The 18,243-nt window shown below is 44.2% G+C and overlaps 1 protein-coding gene across 4 annotated transcripts in view; it reads right to left on the reverse strand.

Moving 5' to 3' along the window:
* The window catches only part of ASXL2 (ASXL transcriptional regulator 2), a 125,451-nt gene that overhangs the window by 79,791 nt on the left and 27,417 nt on the right, over window positions 1–18,243 (reverse strand). For 2 of the 4 annotated variants that reach the window (XM_075144730.1, XM_075144728.1), the window contains exon 2: window positions 16,823–16,905. The exons of 1 other annotated variant lie outside the window; for it this stretch is intronic. In XM_075144730.1, coding sequence (XP_075000831.1) covers window positions 16,823–16,905 — 83 coding nt within the window. Of the gene's footprint in view, window positions 1–16,822; window positions 16,906–17,538; window positions 17,645–18,243 lie in introns of those variants that run through there. One more of the 4 variants, XM_075144732.1, reaches the window with a different exon arrangement.

Consider the following 18,243-nt stretch of genomic DNA (forward strand, 5'->3'; position numbering starts at 1 on the left):
TTTTGCTACGAACATTCAAACAAACCTGCATCAAAAGCAGTGAAATAAGCCCCGGGAGGAAAGGGAAATAAAGGCGAGGACGAGCACAGCCCTCCGAGGACTCAGGCAGGGCACATGCACTCCAAGTTCTGCAGCAGAACAGCTCAGCCGCATTACTGATGTCTAGTACAAGGAGAAGCCAACCTCCTCAAATAGGTCCCGTCTCCTTTGCCCCAGTGCGTACAAGCTAAGAGGGAGGAGACCCTACAAGGAACACCGGCCAGATACGGCAGCTCGCAAACCGCAGGAGAAATACCATTACGGGAGGAGGGCTAGTGGTTACGTTGCTAGACCCCCTCCCAGCTCTGCTGACCGCTATGCAAATGTACAGCGAGACACCCGTCCCTGTCGGAGGGACCACCGCTGCCGGCGGGGAGCCGGCAGGGCACCGTCCTGGTCCCCCCTGCCCGTGGCACTGCAGATGGGACCCTGCAAGGCTGCTCGCTCCTCCAGTTGAGGAACGGGCTTAGAGAAGCACTCAGACTTCTGTGGGAGCTCTGCGGTTGTACGGGGGCTCCCCAGGGCGCGGGCACAGGCCTGAGCAGGGGCACGCAGTTGTTCCCCACCAGCAGAGATCTCTGCGGGGTTGCAGCCCACAGTCAGACTAGATGACCTCCTTCAAACCTGCGTTATTCCATGCAAAGGGTCAGAAAACAGCCTCTGCTCTGCAGGATCTTGTGCTTTCTGAATTTTTGCCAGTGTTATTTGTCAATAAATACTAGTGAAAACGGTGATGAGGAGGGAATTTTCTAAACCTCAGCCCAAAGCTCGTCTGACCGCCTTGGCAGATGGCTCAGCCTGATGCTCAAGCAAAAACCAGCAGTGCTGGAGAAAGCAGCTGAGCCTCAGGCATGCCAGGGACCACCCACTCGTCCTGTTTTGGTTCTTAGGTGGCAAAACTCCGTTTTATTCGGGTACTCTTGCACCGACCCAGACTCCTCTGGCTAACAAATGTCTTTCGGAGAGACAGCCAACCATGACACAACAGAGGAATCAGTAACGCGAGCATCTCGCTTTAACCCTGCCGGGAGCTCGTGCCCGTCTTCAGACATGGTGTATCCAGGCTGACATTCCAGCCAGAATCCCTATCGCTGAATATAAGCTTCTCCTAAATACGTCTGCACACAGTAGACAACCTCTCCTCATCACCGCCTTGACCAAACCAGCTCTTGGCTCGTCACTCCCTGCCGCTCCCACGACTTTTCCATGCACCTTCCCCAGTGGTGCAGCAACTCCTACAAACACGAACAACACGACTGGAAGCAACTCTTCTCACGCCAGCTTCACCAAGGCTATGTGCTACCCTCACAAGGCTAATCCTCTTCTCCAGAAAGCCACAGGGTCTCCCAGGAAGCTATAATTCAGCGTGATTTCTTACAGCAACCCCAAATTCTTTGCAAAGGCATTGCTCCCCAGGGTATACCCTTCCCCTCTTCACGTCTTTGCTCCTGGTTGCGATTTCTGCATGCAAGTACTATGCAAGAACTGCACGCAAGCATGTTTTATACAGGCCCAGCTGTATCTGGCAGTATAAACAATATACCTGTCCTTCTCCCACCAATGTTCATCATCATCCCTCCTACCATCTAGAAAATTATCATTTCATACTTCTTTCCAGATCACTAATGGCATGCTGAATAGCACCGAACACACCGAAGCATTCCCATGTTCAAGAAGCTCTGGGGCAGCGAGGAGCGCTCTGCCACGTACCTGACCTGTAGCTCACGGAGTACCTTCTTTTTAAAAACTGTATCAGAGCTGAATATCAATGTTAAGCCAAGCATCTAACAAAGTCTAGGCAGAGCTGCGCTTTGGAAGCTCACCAAGGAATGAAGCCTTGGCAGGACCTATCTTTACAAAAGCTATACTGGTCTGGCATCTACACTGCTCCTACTGAATTGATTCCATTGTTTAACAGCTTAGCCACTATTTTTGCTTTATTTTTTTCTTATGTTTACCCATCTATAGTTACGTGTCTTACTCTACAGGCTCTTCTAGAAAGCTGGCACAAATCTAACACTACCCTAACCTTTCATAAAGCTTATTGTGAAAATTTTAGAAGCTAAAAATCAGTTGACAGGTCCCACCTTTCAGCTCCTGCTTTATTCCGTGCTTCAATAGGGGAAGAGAAAAATGTAAGTTTTCCAGACCCTGCCCCCCTTGTAACTCTGCTTGTGCCAACAGTAGAGGGACTCCCCGGCACAAGCTCGATCTGCCTGGACTGTTTTCATCCCGAATCTCATTTATGCACTGAAAATAGATTACATGCACAAGCTAGATATTGTAACCTTATCCAACTGTCAAGTAATGCAAGCCCTTTTCAAACATATTCAGATATTTCAGTGGTTTATGTCAGTAAGGTACCTCTGTTTCATCAGGCCACTCTCCTGACAACAAAAGCATTTGCCTGGTGAAAAAAGGATAAATTCCTGATATAGAAAATAATTGACTCAGAAATCCTCCACCTCCAGAAAGTTACTGGTGTGTCATCTAATGCTTCTAACAGCAATTCTTGACAAAAGCTTCAGTAGAAGCATTCCTACTGCAGTTCTTCATGATGACAAGAATACCGCTCCAAATACAACTGGGGGGAACAATCTGGGGCTAAGGCATTCAGCCTCGAATGGTAGCAGCGTGCTGCTGCTTTTTCTATGCAAATATTTTTCAGAATTTTACATTTTAGGTGCATGCATTTGTGCTTCTGTGAGTGGAAAGGATTTTTAGTTGTATTTTCATTTATGCACTCACAGCAATGTATTATCTAAACTTTTTATTCCAATAGGGAATAGCATGTTAGGTGACAGCTACAGCAAAAAAGCAAACCTATTTTAACGATTGTGATAATAAATGGGATGCTCACCTTTATCAATTATCCAGTGCTCAGTGCCAGCCCACTGACAAATAAACGGCACCCTTGGGAAAACCAAGATAAATGTCCCTTTGTTTACACTGGTTCACATCCCAGCTGAGCAATACTCCTTGAGATGGTTCAGATCAGAACAGAGCTGCTTAGGCTGATAAATTCAGCTTGTGCAAACAGTCAACTATAGGCTTTGTTCATTGAAATGAGCTCGCATTAAAGTAAAAAAATATATTTGCAACAGTTTAGAAGATGCAAAGATAACTACAACAATATTTACCAGGATTAATTTGGTTTCCATAGTGTTACAAGTGCATACTGAAACCTCCTAGTTCTTACTTCTCAAAAAGCTAAAAATAGCATGGCCTTTCTGTAAATCTACCAAAATATTGGCAGCAATATTTCAGAAATCTACCAAAATATTGGGAGATATTTCAGAATCTACCCAAATATTGGCAGCAGATTTCAGCATAAACAGGACTCATGGTGCCGGTGCAAGGGTCATAATCCAAGCTCTCGTGCCTAGACCTCGGAGCTTCTTCATGAAAACTGGGAAATGCCAATTTGTTCACTGAAGTTTTAAGCCATTTTACTTTACCATAACTTATGCATGATCCTCACTCACAGTACATTTCAGCTTGAGAAAAACTAGGGAGTAACATAGCCACCCTTTATTGAGAGCAAAAGAAAGGGTGTAAGTACTGACACAGGTACCGAGCCACAGCATCGAGAATATTTGCCTTTACAGATGCTGTTTAAGAGAGAGGTCCGATACAAGCAATCAGTACTTCCCAGGTGACTACCCAGTGAACAGGTTGAACAAATACGTATTCCTAAACTCTGATATTATCAGAGCAGGCACCGACCTTTTAGCTGCACAGCACCTTTGACGTAAATATACTTATTTTGTCAGCCAAAAGCGTGGTGCCTTATGAGCCTCTGCCTGAATCATTTCAAGCACGCGGCGTTAGGGCAAGTATTAAGTGCCTGTGAAGTGGCTATTTCGCTTACGAATTCAGTTCCCAACGCTTCTGCTACCATTGCTGTGCTCAGCCGTGCTGCCTTCCACTGAAAATGGTGTTTTAGTAATTATTCCCTTCTAACACCAACTTCCCAGTTAAAAACAACCAATTTAACAGATTTACTGGAATTTATAAGCCTGTTCATACTTTTAAACCTGACTGTTACATAAACTGTATTTTTTACATTGTTGACTGAACAAGGGATGTTGGTATTCTAAATATTTATTCTATTCTGAAAATTAACATTTTCCGTATCTGCACTTCCATTTCATTAATAAATCAGAAAACTGATCTCAAGTGATCAACAGCTAGTGACAGTCCCTCTGCCTGCAGAACGGGCACATTCTTTACTTACTTTATTGGGCTGCTGAAAGGGCTAAAACAGTGTAATAATAGTTTGTGTCGTTAAGAGGTAGTTGTAAGGCCAGTCAATGGCATAAGACGACATACATATTATGAGCTCTCACCCCCCCCAGTATTTCTCTCAGCTACTTGACGTTTCAAACAGACACGTACATACTAAATTTTCCTTCTGAGAATTGCCAGATTTAAGTCATCATTAAATCACGGCATTTTAAATTAAATTCAAAGCTTCTTCAGACTGAGCAGGAAAAAAGGGTTTTGAGAGTGGTAAACGTACACGAGGTTAAGGTGAGGACTCTCTACTCCGAGCAGCTGCCTGTTGAAGGGGAGGAAGGAGGTGGAGCGTTTCTTTCCACATTTTCAATCCCACTGCAGCATCCCTTCCCACTAGCCTGGCTCCTGAGACCTCAGGGACCGAGCTGACTTGTTCTGATTTGAAAACAAAGCGTGACCAAACCATTTTTGTTCGGTCACATGTGGATAGGACACTGGATTGGAATTTTTCCAATCGTGATGTATTTGAACTTAAAAACCTTGCCCTCAGAGCTTCACGCAAGGTGTATTTATCTATCAAAAGGTTACTTTATATTAAAGCCCCATTTTTAATTTGGTTAGCAGATTTTACAGTATTTCACTGTGTGCACAACAGCACGGTCTTCAGGGTGGCGGACCCAGCAGATCTCCTGCCGCAGGACCCCCTCCAGAGCAGGACCACCACCTGAGGGGATCCTGCAGACAGAGGAGCATCTGCTGATGCTGCTGGGCACAGAAACACCTCTCGGGATTCACTGGTTTCACACCAGCTAGGCAACCTCAACACCAGGGAAGAGTTAATTATTGCCTTCGGCTCTAAATGGAAGCTTAATATAAAGCCCATCCAACAGCAAGTGTCTTCATTTCACATCGCCACTGCAAGTTAATGTAACAGGATAAAAATGCCCAAATGGACTGAACTGTGTTTAAGGTTTGGGTTTTTCCCATCTTGTTCTTTTGAGCATCCCCTTCTTCCCCACTTTCCATTGGAATCAGACATTCACACAAATAGCTTTTTGTTTATTAGTATATTAAAACAGTATATTAAAATATGATGTTTTTAAAAAACAATAGTTTCAGATCTATGGAAGTGTCAGAGCAGAGAGATATTGTAAGCAGACACCACTGTACCAACTTCAAGCTTGTTAAACAAATTTATCATTTAGAAAAGCAGCTTATTTTACGTGTTAAATTTTGCTTCACCCAATATGCAGTGCCAAAGGTCCCCAAGACAAAAGATGCACAAAACTACATCATGCAAATCAAGCATCCCCCTCCCCACAAATTCAGGTTTGCAGACAGCAGGGTTAATTTGTAAGATACTAAGCATTCACATGCTATTAGCCTGACATTTTCCACAGACTTAACAAACATTAAGATTTCAAGTTTGCATCACACTGAAGCGCTAATGCAAACGGCATGCAGGGAAGGTAGATTAAGGTAACAGAAGCATTAACACCAGATATACTACCATTACTTGGTTTCTAAGTCTGTGTGGAACAAGCAGTTGCTCTTTTAATTAAGGCTTTCGCAGCTTGCGTTAATAGAGAAGAGTAGCTTTAGAACAATCAGCAGTGGTTCTTACCTTCTGGAGTTGGAGTGCAACCCAAAAAAAGGAGAGAAACACCCCTTTAAAAACTTGAGCAAAACAATTGTCTAATCATTAATATGAACCCTCCCCCCCATCCACCAGAACCAAATTTAAAACGTTTCGGGCAGCTCTGCAGTAATACTAAGACCAGGTTATATCAGACAGACACAGGGGAGGAAGATGTAGACCTGTCAGATTTTCTCAGTCTATTTTCAGACAAGCGGGCATACAGCTACCGACCCCAGGCAACTCCCAGATGCATTATTTTCAACTTTCACCAGTTAATGAACTTTTTACGGAAGTCAGGTGGGCCCTTTGGGAATCCCACACGCAGACAGATGGGGGTATAGGAATCTACTTATTCTGTCACAACCCTCAGCACTACTCACAGCTGGGTACAAGAGCAGCCCGGCAACCCAGAGGAGCGAGACAGGCTGCCAGCAGTTTAATGAAGCCAATAGTTACAGCAGGAATGAGCACGTACTGCTTCATCACCTCCACGGGTAATCCATGGCCAAGTCATTAATCATGCAAACTAATACACCACTGGCCTCTTTTAAATATTTCCACAGTAGTGGGGCTGGGGGCAGGTAAAATGTTTTATGCTCTAAAGCCAATTTTAACACAGCAGCACTCAAAGTTCATGGGAATTGGTGCAAGATCAAAACAACACCAGTGCAGCTGGTGATCACAGCCAGTTCAGATGGAGCCGCACTCAGACCACAGTGTAACAGAGGGACAGGAGGCATTTGTGGATGAAGATCAGCCTGCAGGACACTATAAAGCTCTTCGGCACACACTTCAGTTGGACTTCATTTATAGCTTTAATTAATGTTCTTTCATGACAACTGAATCTGACCTGCGGGAACATCAGTAGACTCTGATGCCATACACTGAGTCCTGGACAAGATTAAAAAGCCTTGTAGAAGTCATCTGACTTTCTTCGACGTGGTTTACAGGTGTAAGCAACACCTTCAGGTTTACAGCACTTGGTTAGCTCCACCTTAACACAGTGCCCAGAGACTAGACACTTGTTCATGTGCTGTTCACATCCACGACGGACTTTGCAGAAACTAGCATTTTATGATTTTAAAGGAGGAATCCAGACAGAAGTACCTTCCTCTACGGCTTTTGGGGCACAGAGGTAAAATTTTGAAGTTTTTGGGTTCCCCCCCTTTGTATTTCTGCTACAGAACCACGAGCCAGTTCATACTGAAGATGAATCCTAAATCTAGGTATTTTTTGAGATCTCAGCTCTAGCGTTTTGTAGAAGAGAGACTCAACCTGTTAGATTCCTGCAGTGTTCATCAGTAGAGTATTACACCCGACATTTATCTTTGCAACAGCTAATATACTCTTTCACATGATGAAAATCACACGTAATTTTATTTTGAGGAGGCAGCAAAAACTGCTACCACCGCAGTCTCAGTTAGGATTAGAGAAGTGGAGTATTTTGTTAGTTACGGATTTGATACCTTTATATAAAGGGCTATGGGAAGAGCCACCTAGTCAGAGTTTCTCCTACATATAATGAATGTATTTAACACTCCCTGATAATGGTAACAACATGGTCTTTCTCTATAACCATTCTCTTCGAACTATTATTTTTCAAACCAACATTTTCCCCTACATGTATTATTTATGGCATCCACTAACTTATCTCCATGTTTTTGCACAGACACTGAATGGTACAGAACCCTGCGGCTACTTCAACTTTTAGTTGAATTAATGCTAATGAAGCAAAAAGAAACAAGCCCTGTGAGGGTTTGCCAGACCCGCGGTGTCCCTCAAGGAGATCAGCTTTTCATTCTGTGGTCTACAAGGGGACAAACCAGGCTCCTGATGAAGTATGGGCACTATCTGCAGACAAAGGTTCGTGACACAGGACCAAAAGGCAGGGTGGCCTGGAGCTGGCGGTGTTCAAGGGGCAGAAGTTGCATCTCCAGCTTTTCCTCGCTTCAGGAGAAGTCCTGAAGCCCCTGCCTGGTTCAGAGCAGAAAATCCTGAACAACGGGACAGTCACGAGTGTCCAGAAGAGACATACCACTAGCCTTGTTAAATATTAATCTGTAACTCTCACTATGACTCATACTTGACAGCCGAAAATAGCTTTAACCTGTACTTTACACCAGAGACTTGGTATCTAAGTGGAATTTGTGTGTAAAGACATCATGAAAGTCTCAAAGAGAATACCATGTTCTGGTAGTCTTCAGTTAAAAAATGTAAGTTGATAACTGTTTACCTTCTCCAGAAAAAGCCAAATCCAACTTTCAGCTGACTAAAGGGAAAAAATTGCAAGAACTTACTGCCCCAGCATTTATTGGCCTTTGCTGCTGCTGCCAGCCCCTTCTCCTGAAGGCTCACAGTAATTAATAGAGCAAAGCTGAAGAAGAGTCCTGCAACTAAAATGTGCGTGCCTGTAAGGCTGGCCCTAAGGCACCTGCTTCCATTGGTAAAACATTGGGAAAGAGCCCCAGAATCCCAGCTGTGAGGAAGCAGTCCTGGACGTGACAACCCCAGGATGTCAGTAATACTTTTATGGACATTTTATAATACCCATCTTCCAGCAGAATGAAAAAAAAAAGTCTAACTAGAGAGAGAGGTCTGAGGTAACCCACCTCTGGTGGTTCTTATTTAAGAAGCACGGATGCCTCTGTCCTATCCCCCCACACACACTCAACATTATCAATATCAAATCCATGAGACATGAACTCAAGGTGTTCCAGCCCATTTGAAGATTATCTTTAAAGAAGCTGTGGATTAAAGAATGTGTAAAGTTCTTTAAATGTTTGTCAGCTGATGGCTTCAGCTAGCAACAGCACCTTCCAAGCCAGCTCATAATTTGCAACTTCACGCCCAAAAGGGGGGAGAACCAAAGCTGTTTTGTACTAACAGCGTGACCTGTTTGACACACTGTACCCCAGCTGCACGCAGGAGACGCAGCCCTTTTAGCTGTACTCCCTGTCCACAAATAAGCCTATTAAGGCTTCGAGGTCTTGCGGTGACTCACAGCATTTCAAGAGGCACTGAAGCCAAAAGGCCACTTTGCTAAGGAACACGAGGCTGGGAACCACGACTTGGAGTCGCTTAGATGGGAGGAACCCCTGGAGGTCACCAGTCCAGCCTCCAGCTCAAAGCAGGAGCAACTACATCAGGTACCTCAGGGCTTTGTCCAGTCCAGCTCTGAGTATCTCCAGAAGTGGGCGTCGCACAACCCCCCCAGTCCTGCTCTAGTGTTTTATCACCCTTACGGTGAAAAAAAGTTTTCCCCGCATATTCTAATCAGGATTTCCCATCTTCAGCTTGCGTTAATTGCCTTTCGGTCTAGCACCGCGTACCTCCACAAAGAGTCTGGCTCCATTTTATAGAAGCTATTGATAGAAATGAATGCTTACCAGAAATGCCAACCACCAGATCATGGATACAGCAGCTTTTAAGTGTACTGTCATACAAAGAGCTCGAGCAGGAGGAGTCTCCTGGTGTGGTTACCTATGGACTGCCAGAGCAACGAGTAGTTTCAAATACTCTAGACCAGTCTACACAGAAAAGTGGTTTTTCAGCAAACATTGTGTTACCTGACCTCCTCACTGTGGGATGCCACAGCTACCACCAGGCAAATTTGATCACACATTATTTTAAGAAGTTGTGAAAAGCTTTTTTTGAATAAATTAACACTGTGAACAAACCAAGCGTGCCCAATCTGCTGCCTGCCAGCCCTCGATGGCTGGAAGGACAACTCCTTCCAGCATCCCCTCCCGACGGGGTCCTGCAGCACAGGGCAGATGAGGGGCCGTGATACTAGGTGTCAGCTGCCATCACCAAAATAATTCATCTTGTCCTCAGATGCAGACAGAGGCCTTTAGGGAAGACTATACAGGCACAGGTAACAAACTGAAAGGAGTCACCTGGCAGATTTTTCCCTGCAGTTCCCTTGAGGACAAGTTCCACAGTGTGGAGCACTTGCTGCCCACACCTCCAAACATCTCCCGTACAGAGCACCAGCCGGTCAACACAACGCATGTGCAGAAAAACCTGCTCACGCAATGTGAAGATGCTACATATTACAGTCTTTGACAGGAGAAAAAATTTATTGGTGTGCTTAATTTGTATTCAAGAAGCTACGTGGTTAGCCAAGGTCAGAGAACGCTCTAGGAACCCAAGTGTCCTCTCGAGGATGCTTTGCTGTAGGGCCATCCTGAAGCACCTCTGGCAGGTCCTTCCAGCTGTTCCCACCTCCTCTACTCCACTCCCGCCACAGCAGTAGTGGGAAAATAAGCTTTAAATTAGCTTTCTCACTTCAGTACATTATTTCCCAGTTTCCCAGCTTCCTGCTGTCACGAGGAATCAGGAGGCAGCGCAAGCAAGTGGAAAACGCAAGCCTGCAGCAGGTCCCATCACTACCTCAAGCCCCTTCCCCTCTCAGGTCCTGCCTGACTAGGGAATTTTCAGCCACAAGCTCAGATGACCAGAGGACACCGAGGAAACACTAACGAGGAGCTCATCAGCATGTCAAGTGGCCTGAAGCCATTTTAAGAGCAATACCGTGAAGGTTGCTCCGACCAGCGCCGATTTCCTTCGTCAAAATTTGACATCTCGGTAACAGTTACCTCATCAGTAAAAATACGTCTTAGAATCATAAAATAGTTTGGGTTGGAAGGGACCTTTAAAGGTCATGTAGTCCAACCCCCCTGCAGTGAGCAGGGCCATCTTCAACTAGATCAGGTCTTATTCAATACTAGACAATTTCAAGTTGCCAATGCACAGATATTCATTAAAAGGAGACAGCAAGCAGACTGCATAGCAAGACGTTGCTTCCTTAGCATTTTGGCTATCGACATAAAGGATGAAGGCAAAACTCCGGACACGCTTAGTCCACAAGAAATTATCAAATGGACTATCAAATATTCTGCCAAGATAGCTCTGTATATTAGTCAAGCACATCTAGAAGGTGGACAATGGCCTATATATGTTCCTCAACTATAAGGTCATGACCAGAATCAGACTGAGCTGATCAAAATTCTTCATTTCTGGAAAGCAAATAAAAGTGTCCAGAGCCATTATGGAGTTTGCTGAAGGATTCAGTCTACACTTAATATCCTCTGGACTTGTGAAAACACTGAGGAACTGGAGAATCTGCAGAGCAAGTGAGTTATCATGAGATCTGCCTTTTGGGAGATAAAGCTATATTAGTGGACTCAAATCCAAGATTTGCAGCCTCACAGTAGACTCAGACTAGCAAATCTTCATGCTGAGTGTTGTACAGCTGCCCTTCCAGGCAAGGGGAAGAGCACAGCTCAGGCTCCACGTGCAACGCAGCTAGCCAGCAGCAAGAATAAGAGGCCTGCCTGCTATCAGCCAGACGCAGATGCATGTCTCTTCCATTGTTGGATAGTTTCAGTTTTCCCATTTTCCTAATATTTTTTAGGATAGAGAGATGAGAAGTATATTTTTCACTGGTTATCAATTTAATTCTCTTCACCTAGATGAGATTTTTTTTTCCTCTGGGAGAGCCTTTTATTGTAGGTTCATCATGGCTTTAAAGAGCAGCTTTTACAGAGAGGAAAGTCTAACAGTTTTGATAGAGGCAGCTTTTAACAGGGAGAGGAAACTTTGTAAGAGAGAATCTATCCTCACACCCAGCGTCAGTGAGACCCAATAGCAACTTCATCCTTTTCAAAATAATTTAAGAACCCTGCATCCTTTTGAAAGCCGCCCTTCCACCCCTACCCTGTGGGGGGTTTTGGGTTTGTTCATTGTTTGGAGGGGAGTTATGTTGGAGGAAGAATTTCTTGGCATCAAGCTGTTGAACCATCCCCGAGAATCAAGACATGGAGGAGCATGCAACTTAGCCCCCCCAGCCCCAGCTTATTTCCTAGCTCTGCAGCAGATAAGGAAATCAAAGCACTGAAGAACAGCTGGGAAATATTTTAGTGGCAAAGCCTTCTGCCAAGAATGAGGAGAGATCACCGAGATGATCTCAATCAGAGATGCAAGAGTATCCTCTAGCAGTGAGCAGCTTCCCTCTTACTACAGTTATCACCTAAGTCCAGACTCCAGCCTGACCTTCGCTCACATTTCTGAGACGGGTCGACGACAGAGCTGTTTGCCTTTTAAGTTCATCTCTCTCCTCGTGCAAGAGAGTGACCAAGTATAGAGTTTTTCCCCATTCAGGCAAGATCCTTATTTCATAGCACACGAGCTACTGGAGGAGGAACACAACGCAACACGGCTCTGAACTACACAGAAGCTAAAAGCCCCGTGTTTTCTTTCCAGGTGAGGGCAATCAGTATCACTGCAGTTCTCATCACTCAGGAAGACAGACTGTTCACATTACCAGACTCTCAGAGGACAAGCTAACCACAGAAATACAGCAGGCTTCTGATTTTCAGCTAGCAAGAGACGAGAAGGTTTAAGAAACCTTATGGAAGCCTAAAGTTACAGTGCTGGCAGCTCATTTGTACAAGGGTCAGACTGCGCAGCTCCAGCCCTCTTCACACAGCCATCTCCTTGTCTGGAAGCACGTTCCCTCCTCAGGGATGCTCAGAGCATCTTGCAAGGAATTTGGAAGGACCGACTTGCCAATGAGAAGCATAAATTAGCCGCTGCCTGGAGGGCAGCTAAAACTTGAAACCAAACTGTTCACGACACACTTATCTCTAGTCCAAGTATGACTAGTGAAAAGGGGACTTCGGCTTCTATACTCGTTTTTTTTTCCCCTCAAAGTGGTTCAAGAGTTTGTTTTGGTTTATGTTAGAAATTCCATGAATACTTGAAATAAAAGTAGCCAGAGCACCATGTCTGTTTTCATTTTCACCGAGACTGAGCTAGTGTTTAGATGTATTTCCTTGCTTAATTAGTATTTGGGCAAAAAAGTCACTGTGTTTGGACAGAGGTTCATAAGCTAGTATTTACACAGTGTCCCCTATAAAATCCAAGAAAAACAAAAACATTCATGGCTATTAAGAGAAAAGGCTACCAAAGGTATCTTTCAAAGATGCTAACTCTTCAGATACTCCTACACTGATTTTAACTTACCAAGGAGATTAATGAATTCCAATGACAAGTTCACAATTTTGATTTAGAAAGCTACTTATCATCAAACAAATGTGATTCTCTGTCGCTAACTCTTGGTGCCCATCTACCCCATGCATCCAAGTTCAGGGAACTTTCACAGCTGGTGTTGCTTGGGTTAACACCATGATCCCATGCACCTTCAAAGCCTCATCTGAAAGTGTACGTGTTACAACACGCTCAGGCTTCCCCAAGCTATGCTGCCAACAGAGATAAGGCAATATAGGATGTTGGACAAATCTTAAGAGCCAGATATGGTTACGCTGCCAATTCATCGAGTGTTTATCCACACGTATTTTATTTTCGCAGTTTGCAAGCGGTGACCTGCAGGTAGGAAAGGATCTCATAGGGTTAGGGCAGCCTGTCAAAACAGGCAAACTGAGAAAATTAGGATGACAGATCACGCAAAAAGTATAGTTCTAGCTTCAGGATGCCTTAGGTCTCCAAAACTGACACCTCAGAGTACTGGTCCTGGGTTGACCTTTAAAAATCTCATGATTAAAATTACTTGACTACTGGGATAAAATTATAAGTACAGGTAAGATAATCAGCCAGTATCACACCAGGTTTCTGTGTTGCTACAAAAAAACCCTCTATCTTACAAAAGACCTAGCCTTGTCCAAAAAATAGTCAAATTATCCTGCACGTAGCAGAAATCACTGTTCCTGTTTTTTCCACACTCATCTCAACTGCCACCCTTCTTCCCTGCAATTCCAAATCCTCTACAAGAGCACCAGCGCCTCTAAACCCTGTCAACATGCCCTCCAGCTTCCTCCCAAGCAGCCGGCCAAGTGGCAGCACGTGCCAGGAATCCTTAGAGCAGAAGGGAGATGGACTGGCTGCGTGGCCAAACAGAAAAATGACTGCTGGACACTAGCTGGACTCCTCATTCTCTCTGCCTCATTTCAGCGCATCTGTAGGAAAGTAATTTGTCGTTTCTAAAACTATTTTCTTTCTGGCAATCAGATTTAAAAAAAAGTTAGATATATCTAAGGATTTGAGGCAATAGATACTGAATTAAAAAAAAAAACCAAACACTGCAGTCAAAACTGACGGAGTTTAAAGATTATGTGGTTTGTGGAAATAGTTTACTACCAAAGAAATTTGTGATTTTGTTTATTAAAGGCAAACTGCATCGAGAAGCAATTAAAAAAACTCAAATGCCCTGATGCACACGCTAACAGGAGAGCCCATGTCCTGCCTGCAAACTTACACACCATTTTACCAAACTAAGAGTCTTGCAGCTGCCTGCTGTCTCAAGTACAGGGAAATGGCTGTGATCTGCTGTCAAAGGCTTTGCCATGGTTTCCTGCCGGAATCTCCACATAAGAGGACTCAAAATGTGTTGAGCTCAACATGCTCATCTGACAGCTTTTATACCTTCTCTAACATGATTTTTCCTCTAATAAATGCTGATTTTTGTTAAGCCCATCTTGTCACAGGCTATGACTTACCAGAAGCCCCACCCAGCCACAAATACATTACTGGCACCAACTGGAATTGAATTGCTTAAGAACTGACAACCTTGCAGGTCTCAACCTCAATAAAGCTTTGTTACATCAATCTAACACTTAAGGGGAAGGACCACTACACAGCATCCAAGAGTGGCTAAGTCAGTGATGTGGACAGTTGAACTAGAGAAATTGAGTTTCACATCTGACTGCTCCCACAAACATCTTTTGGGATTTAAGATACTGAGGAGTTTGCGCTGTCCTGATGCTCAGCAGCAGCTCTTTTAGAGAGGAAGACAACTTACTGTCAGCTCAGGCTAAATCCCCAAATCAACTCTGAAAGGACTTGAGGTTGAGAAGGATTACATGGCACCATGGCATTTCTGATCTTTTTTTTTTTGGCTGTTCGGTCCAAAATTTGGCCTGGCCAGCCACAGACTGGATCTTTCACGCCACATCTGAGCTCCTGCCTAAGGCTCTGCCCCAAAAAGAGCACTCTGAATTGCTAAAAAGGTTCACCACATCTAAGTGCCTGGATGTTTGCTGGACTTGTGCTTTGCCATCAGTGAGACCACCAGCACAGACAACTGCATTTCTATCCTTGGGAGGGCACAAGGGGCTGACAAGTGCGGTTGCCGTTTGCAGACATGCCTTTGATGGATTAGCAGTATTTAACACAATACTGAAGCTGCCCGAAGGCTGGTAAATCTTGGATCTGACTAAACGTAGTACTGCCCCAAAGCGAGCAGGGCAGGAACTAAGCCCTACTTTTGTCACCTCCTTAAGAGCTAAATGAATATTTGGTTTCGTACTTTTAGTTAAACTGACATTTCCAAAAAAAAAAAACAAACACCTTTGTGTTGCCCACAACTTGAGTGGAAGATCTTGTTACCGATAGCAGAATTTCTGCACTTGGGCCCTTGAATATTTCTGGCAAAGCAGACGGATTTCTGCATTAAACTGGCAAAATGGAGTGGAAAAGATAGTTAAGTCAAATTTAGGATGGTTATTTCACTCCAAGATAGATAACTGGCACATCAAATCATCTTCCACCCCTCTGCCCACGTTTTTCTTTGCTCTTAGAAGTATAAATATTTTCTACTTGTCCTGGTTTTGGCTGGGATAGAGTTAATTTTCTTCCCAGTAGCTGGTATAGTGCTGTGTTTTGGATTTAGCACGAGAATAATGTTGAAAACACACTGATGTTTCACTTGTCACTAAGTAGTGCTTACAATAAATGAAGGACTTTTCAGCTTCTCATGCTCTACCAACTGAGAAGGCTGGGGGTGCACAAGAAGCTGGGAGGGGACACAGCCATGACAGCTGACCCCAACTGACCAATGGGGTATTCCATACCATATGACGTCACGCTCAGCACATAAAGCTGGGGGAAGAAGGAGGAAGGGGGGGACGTTCAGAGTGATGGCGTTTGTCTTCCCAAGTCACCGTTACGCGTGATGGAGCCCTGCTTTCCTGGCGATGGCTGAACACCTGCCTGCCGATGGGAAGTGGTGAATGAATTCCTTGGTTTGCTTTGCTTGCGTGTGCGGCTTTTGCTTTACCTATTAAACTGTCTTTATCTCAACTCAGGAGTTTTCTCACTTTTACCCTTCCGATTCCCTCCCCATCCCACCAGGGGGAGTGAGCGAGCGGCTGCGTGGGGCTGAGCTGCCGGCTGGGGTTAAACCACGACACTACTTCACATGGATAGTTGTTTCCTATTTCAGCAATAAACCTGTCCGTCTCTGGGAAATATATATGACTCAAGAATTAAGCTATGATAACAGCAGCTCAAGATTTGTCATCCGAGTTGCTCTGTTTTTCTAAAGCAGATCAGTATCACCCAAGTTGGTGCCCTCCTTTGCCCAGCACACCAAACACACAGTCTGCTCCTTGGGGGGAACAGGAAGATCTCTAAAGCAGAACCACGCACTACTCCAGATAATACTAAAGAAAACAGCATGAGGCATAAAGTTTTCTAAATAAGGATTTTTAAGTGAGGCTGCTTTTTTACTTCCTGGATAGCTTTAATTTTTGTTTTAGGTCATTTCAATTAAACTGACTATTCACTTTTTTTAAAAAGATGAAATGCAAAATAGTTACGTTTACTTCAGTACCTGGAGTCTGAACTACCTGACCAGGTCTAGTTTATCTTATGTAAGAGCTGCAGACCAGAGTCACGCATACCTGGAAATTAACTATGACCCTTACCATCTTGGTGAAAAGTACCAGTGACTTGAGAGCTTGTTTGCAAATGGGACCTAGACTCCAATTCTGCAGGTATTTAATATTTGCATCCCAAAAATACTTATGAGAAAGGGGTTAACAGTAAACTAACTTAAGTTGGAACCAAAGTATGAATGTGTTTTACCGGTATGGGTACTTAACTCACCTGATTTCTTTAAGTCCTTCTTTCTGGATAACTTGAAGGATCTCTTTATGGCTCATAGGTGTATTAGGATATTTCTCCAGGACCTGGCAAGCAAAAGTAGATTGAGAAGAAGTTACTCATTTGCATTTTCACTTCAATGTTCGACTGCACAGAAAACTACATTTAATGGTTTGGACATCTCCAAGGATACAACCGAGGAAGAACTACTGGCCTTCTCACATCTCATTACCACCCCTTCCATCTGAAGAACATAAGGAGCAAAGAGACTCCAGAAGACTGGCTAAAGGAGTTATTTTAGTGCAATTCCCAAATTTTATTTCAAATGCACTGCCCTTAGATAACACTTCTTGGAGAATTAAATGCTCCACGGTAACAGGGTGGCTTCACAACCATCAGCTTCGCTTGGGAATGCTTCACAAACTGTCGCGGTCCCTCAGACATAAAACTTCCAAAAATCAAAATCCAAAAACCAAAAACCAAATCCTTAATGTTTGCAAAGTTGAAACAATTACTGATCAGTTTGTTAAGTATTGAAGAAGTTTAAGGAAATTTGGGGTTTAACACTGTTAGGGTTCTTTGAAAATCGCTGCACAAAGTTCAGGCTTGAAGTTCGTAAATATGGTCTACGAAAATGCTTCCTACATTAAATTGTCAAATACACTCCCGCCCCTTCCCCAGCCCACGCCACGCACACTCCGGTGCCTAAGGCCACTCACCTCCCTTTCAAGAGGGCTAAGATGCAAAAGTATAATTCACAACGGCGGACAGAGAGATGCTGAAGACTTCTGAGGGAAGATGCCAGTTGCTACACGTCATTTGGATATTTTAAGCAGTATTTGTGCTGGGAGGATGGGCAGGAAATGCCTCGTTTCCTTCTTAATCATCCGCTTTTGACCCATGCCCAGCACATCAACCCTGGAGTTCTGACTTAGTCTTTAACCAGAAAATAAACCGTCAGTATGTCAAGTATAAAAACCTGCAAGTGACTTTGCAGAAGGAAGTGACCAGCTTTAATTTCTCTGGTCAACAGCTGTGCAGAATACATGGCTCCTCCTAAACCCCTGCACCGTATGCCCTCCAGGAACGTTTACGTCATGCTGATGGCTGCAGATTTAGCTCTCTTTGGAAAGGACTTTGAAAAGACCTTGCTGAACTGCAGCATCTCTCTGCTTAGAGAAACAAAGACCTACGTTTAGCACCATCTTTAGTCTTGGAAGCCCTAGCTGATGTCCTCATCACGTTGAAGTCTCCGGTTCAGTTATGTTAAAGCCTGACTTTCACAGCAACTTAAGCTATTTCCAAACCTGGTATGCGACTTTTGCCAAGGCTGGCTGGCTGCGGTGACGCGTACTCTGAAGCATAGCACTGAACACCAGCACAGCATTTCGGCTGTAGTGACTTCTGGAAGAGCAGAGTAGCAC

Source organism: Calonectris borealis, chromosome 3 (genome assembly GCF_964195595.1).
Source record: "Calonectris borealis chromosome 3, bCalBor7.hap1.2, whole genome shotgun sequence".
Taxonomy (NCBI): Eukaryota; Metazoa; Chordata; class Aves; order Procellariiformes; family Procellariidae; genus Calonectris; species Calonectris borealis.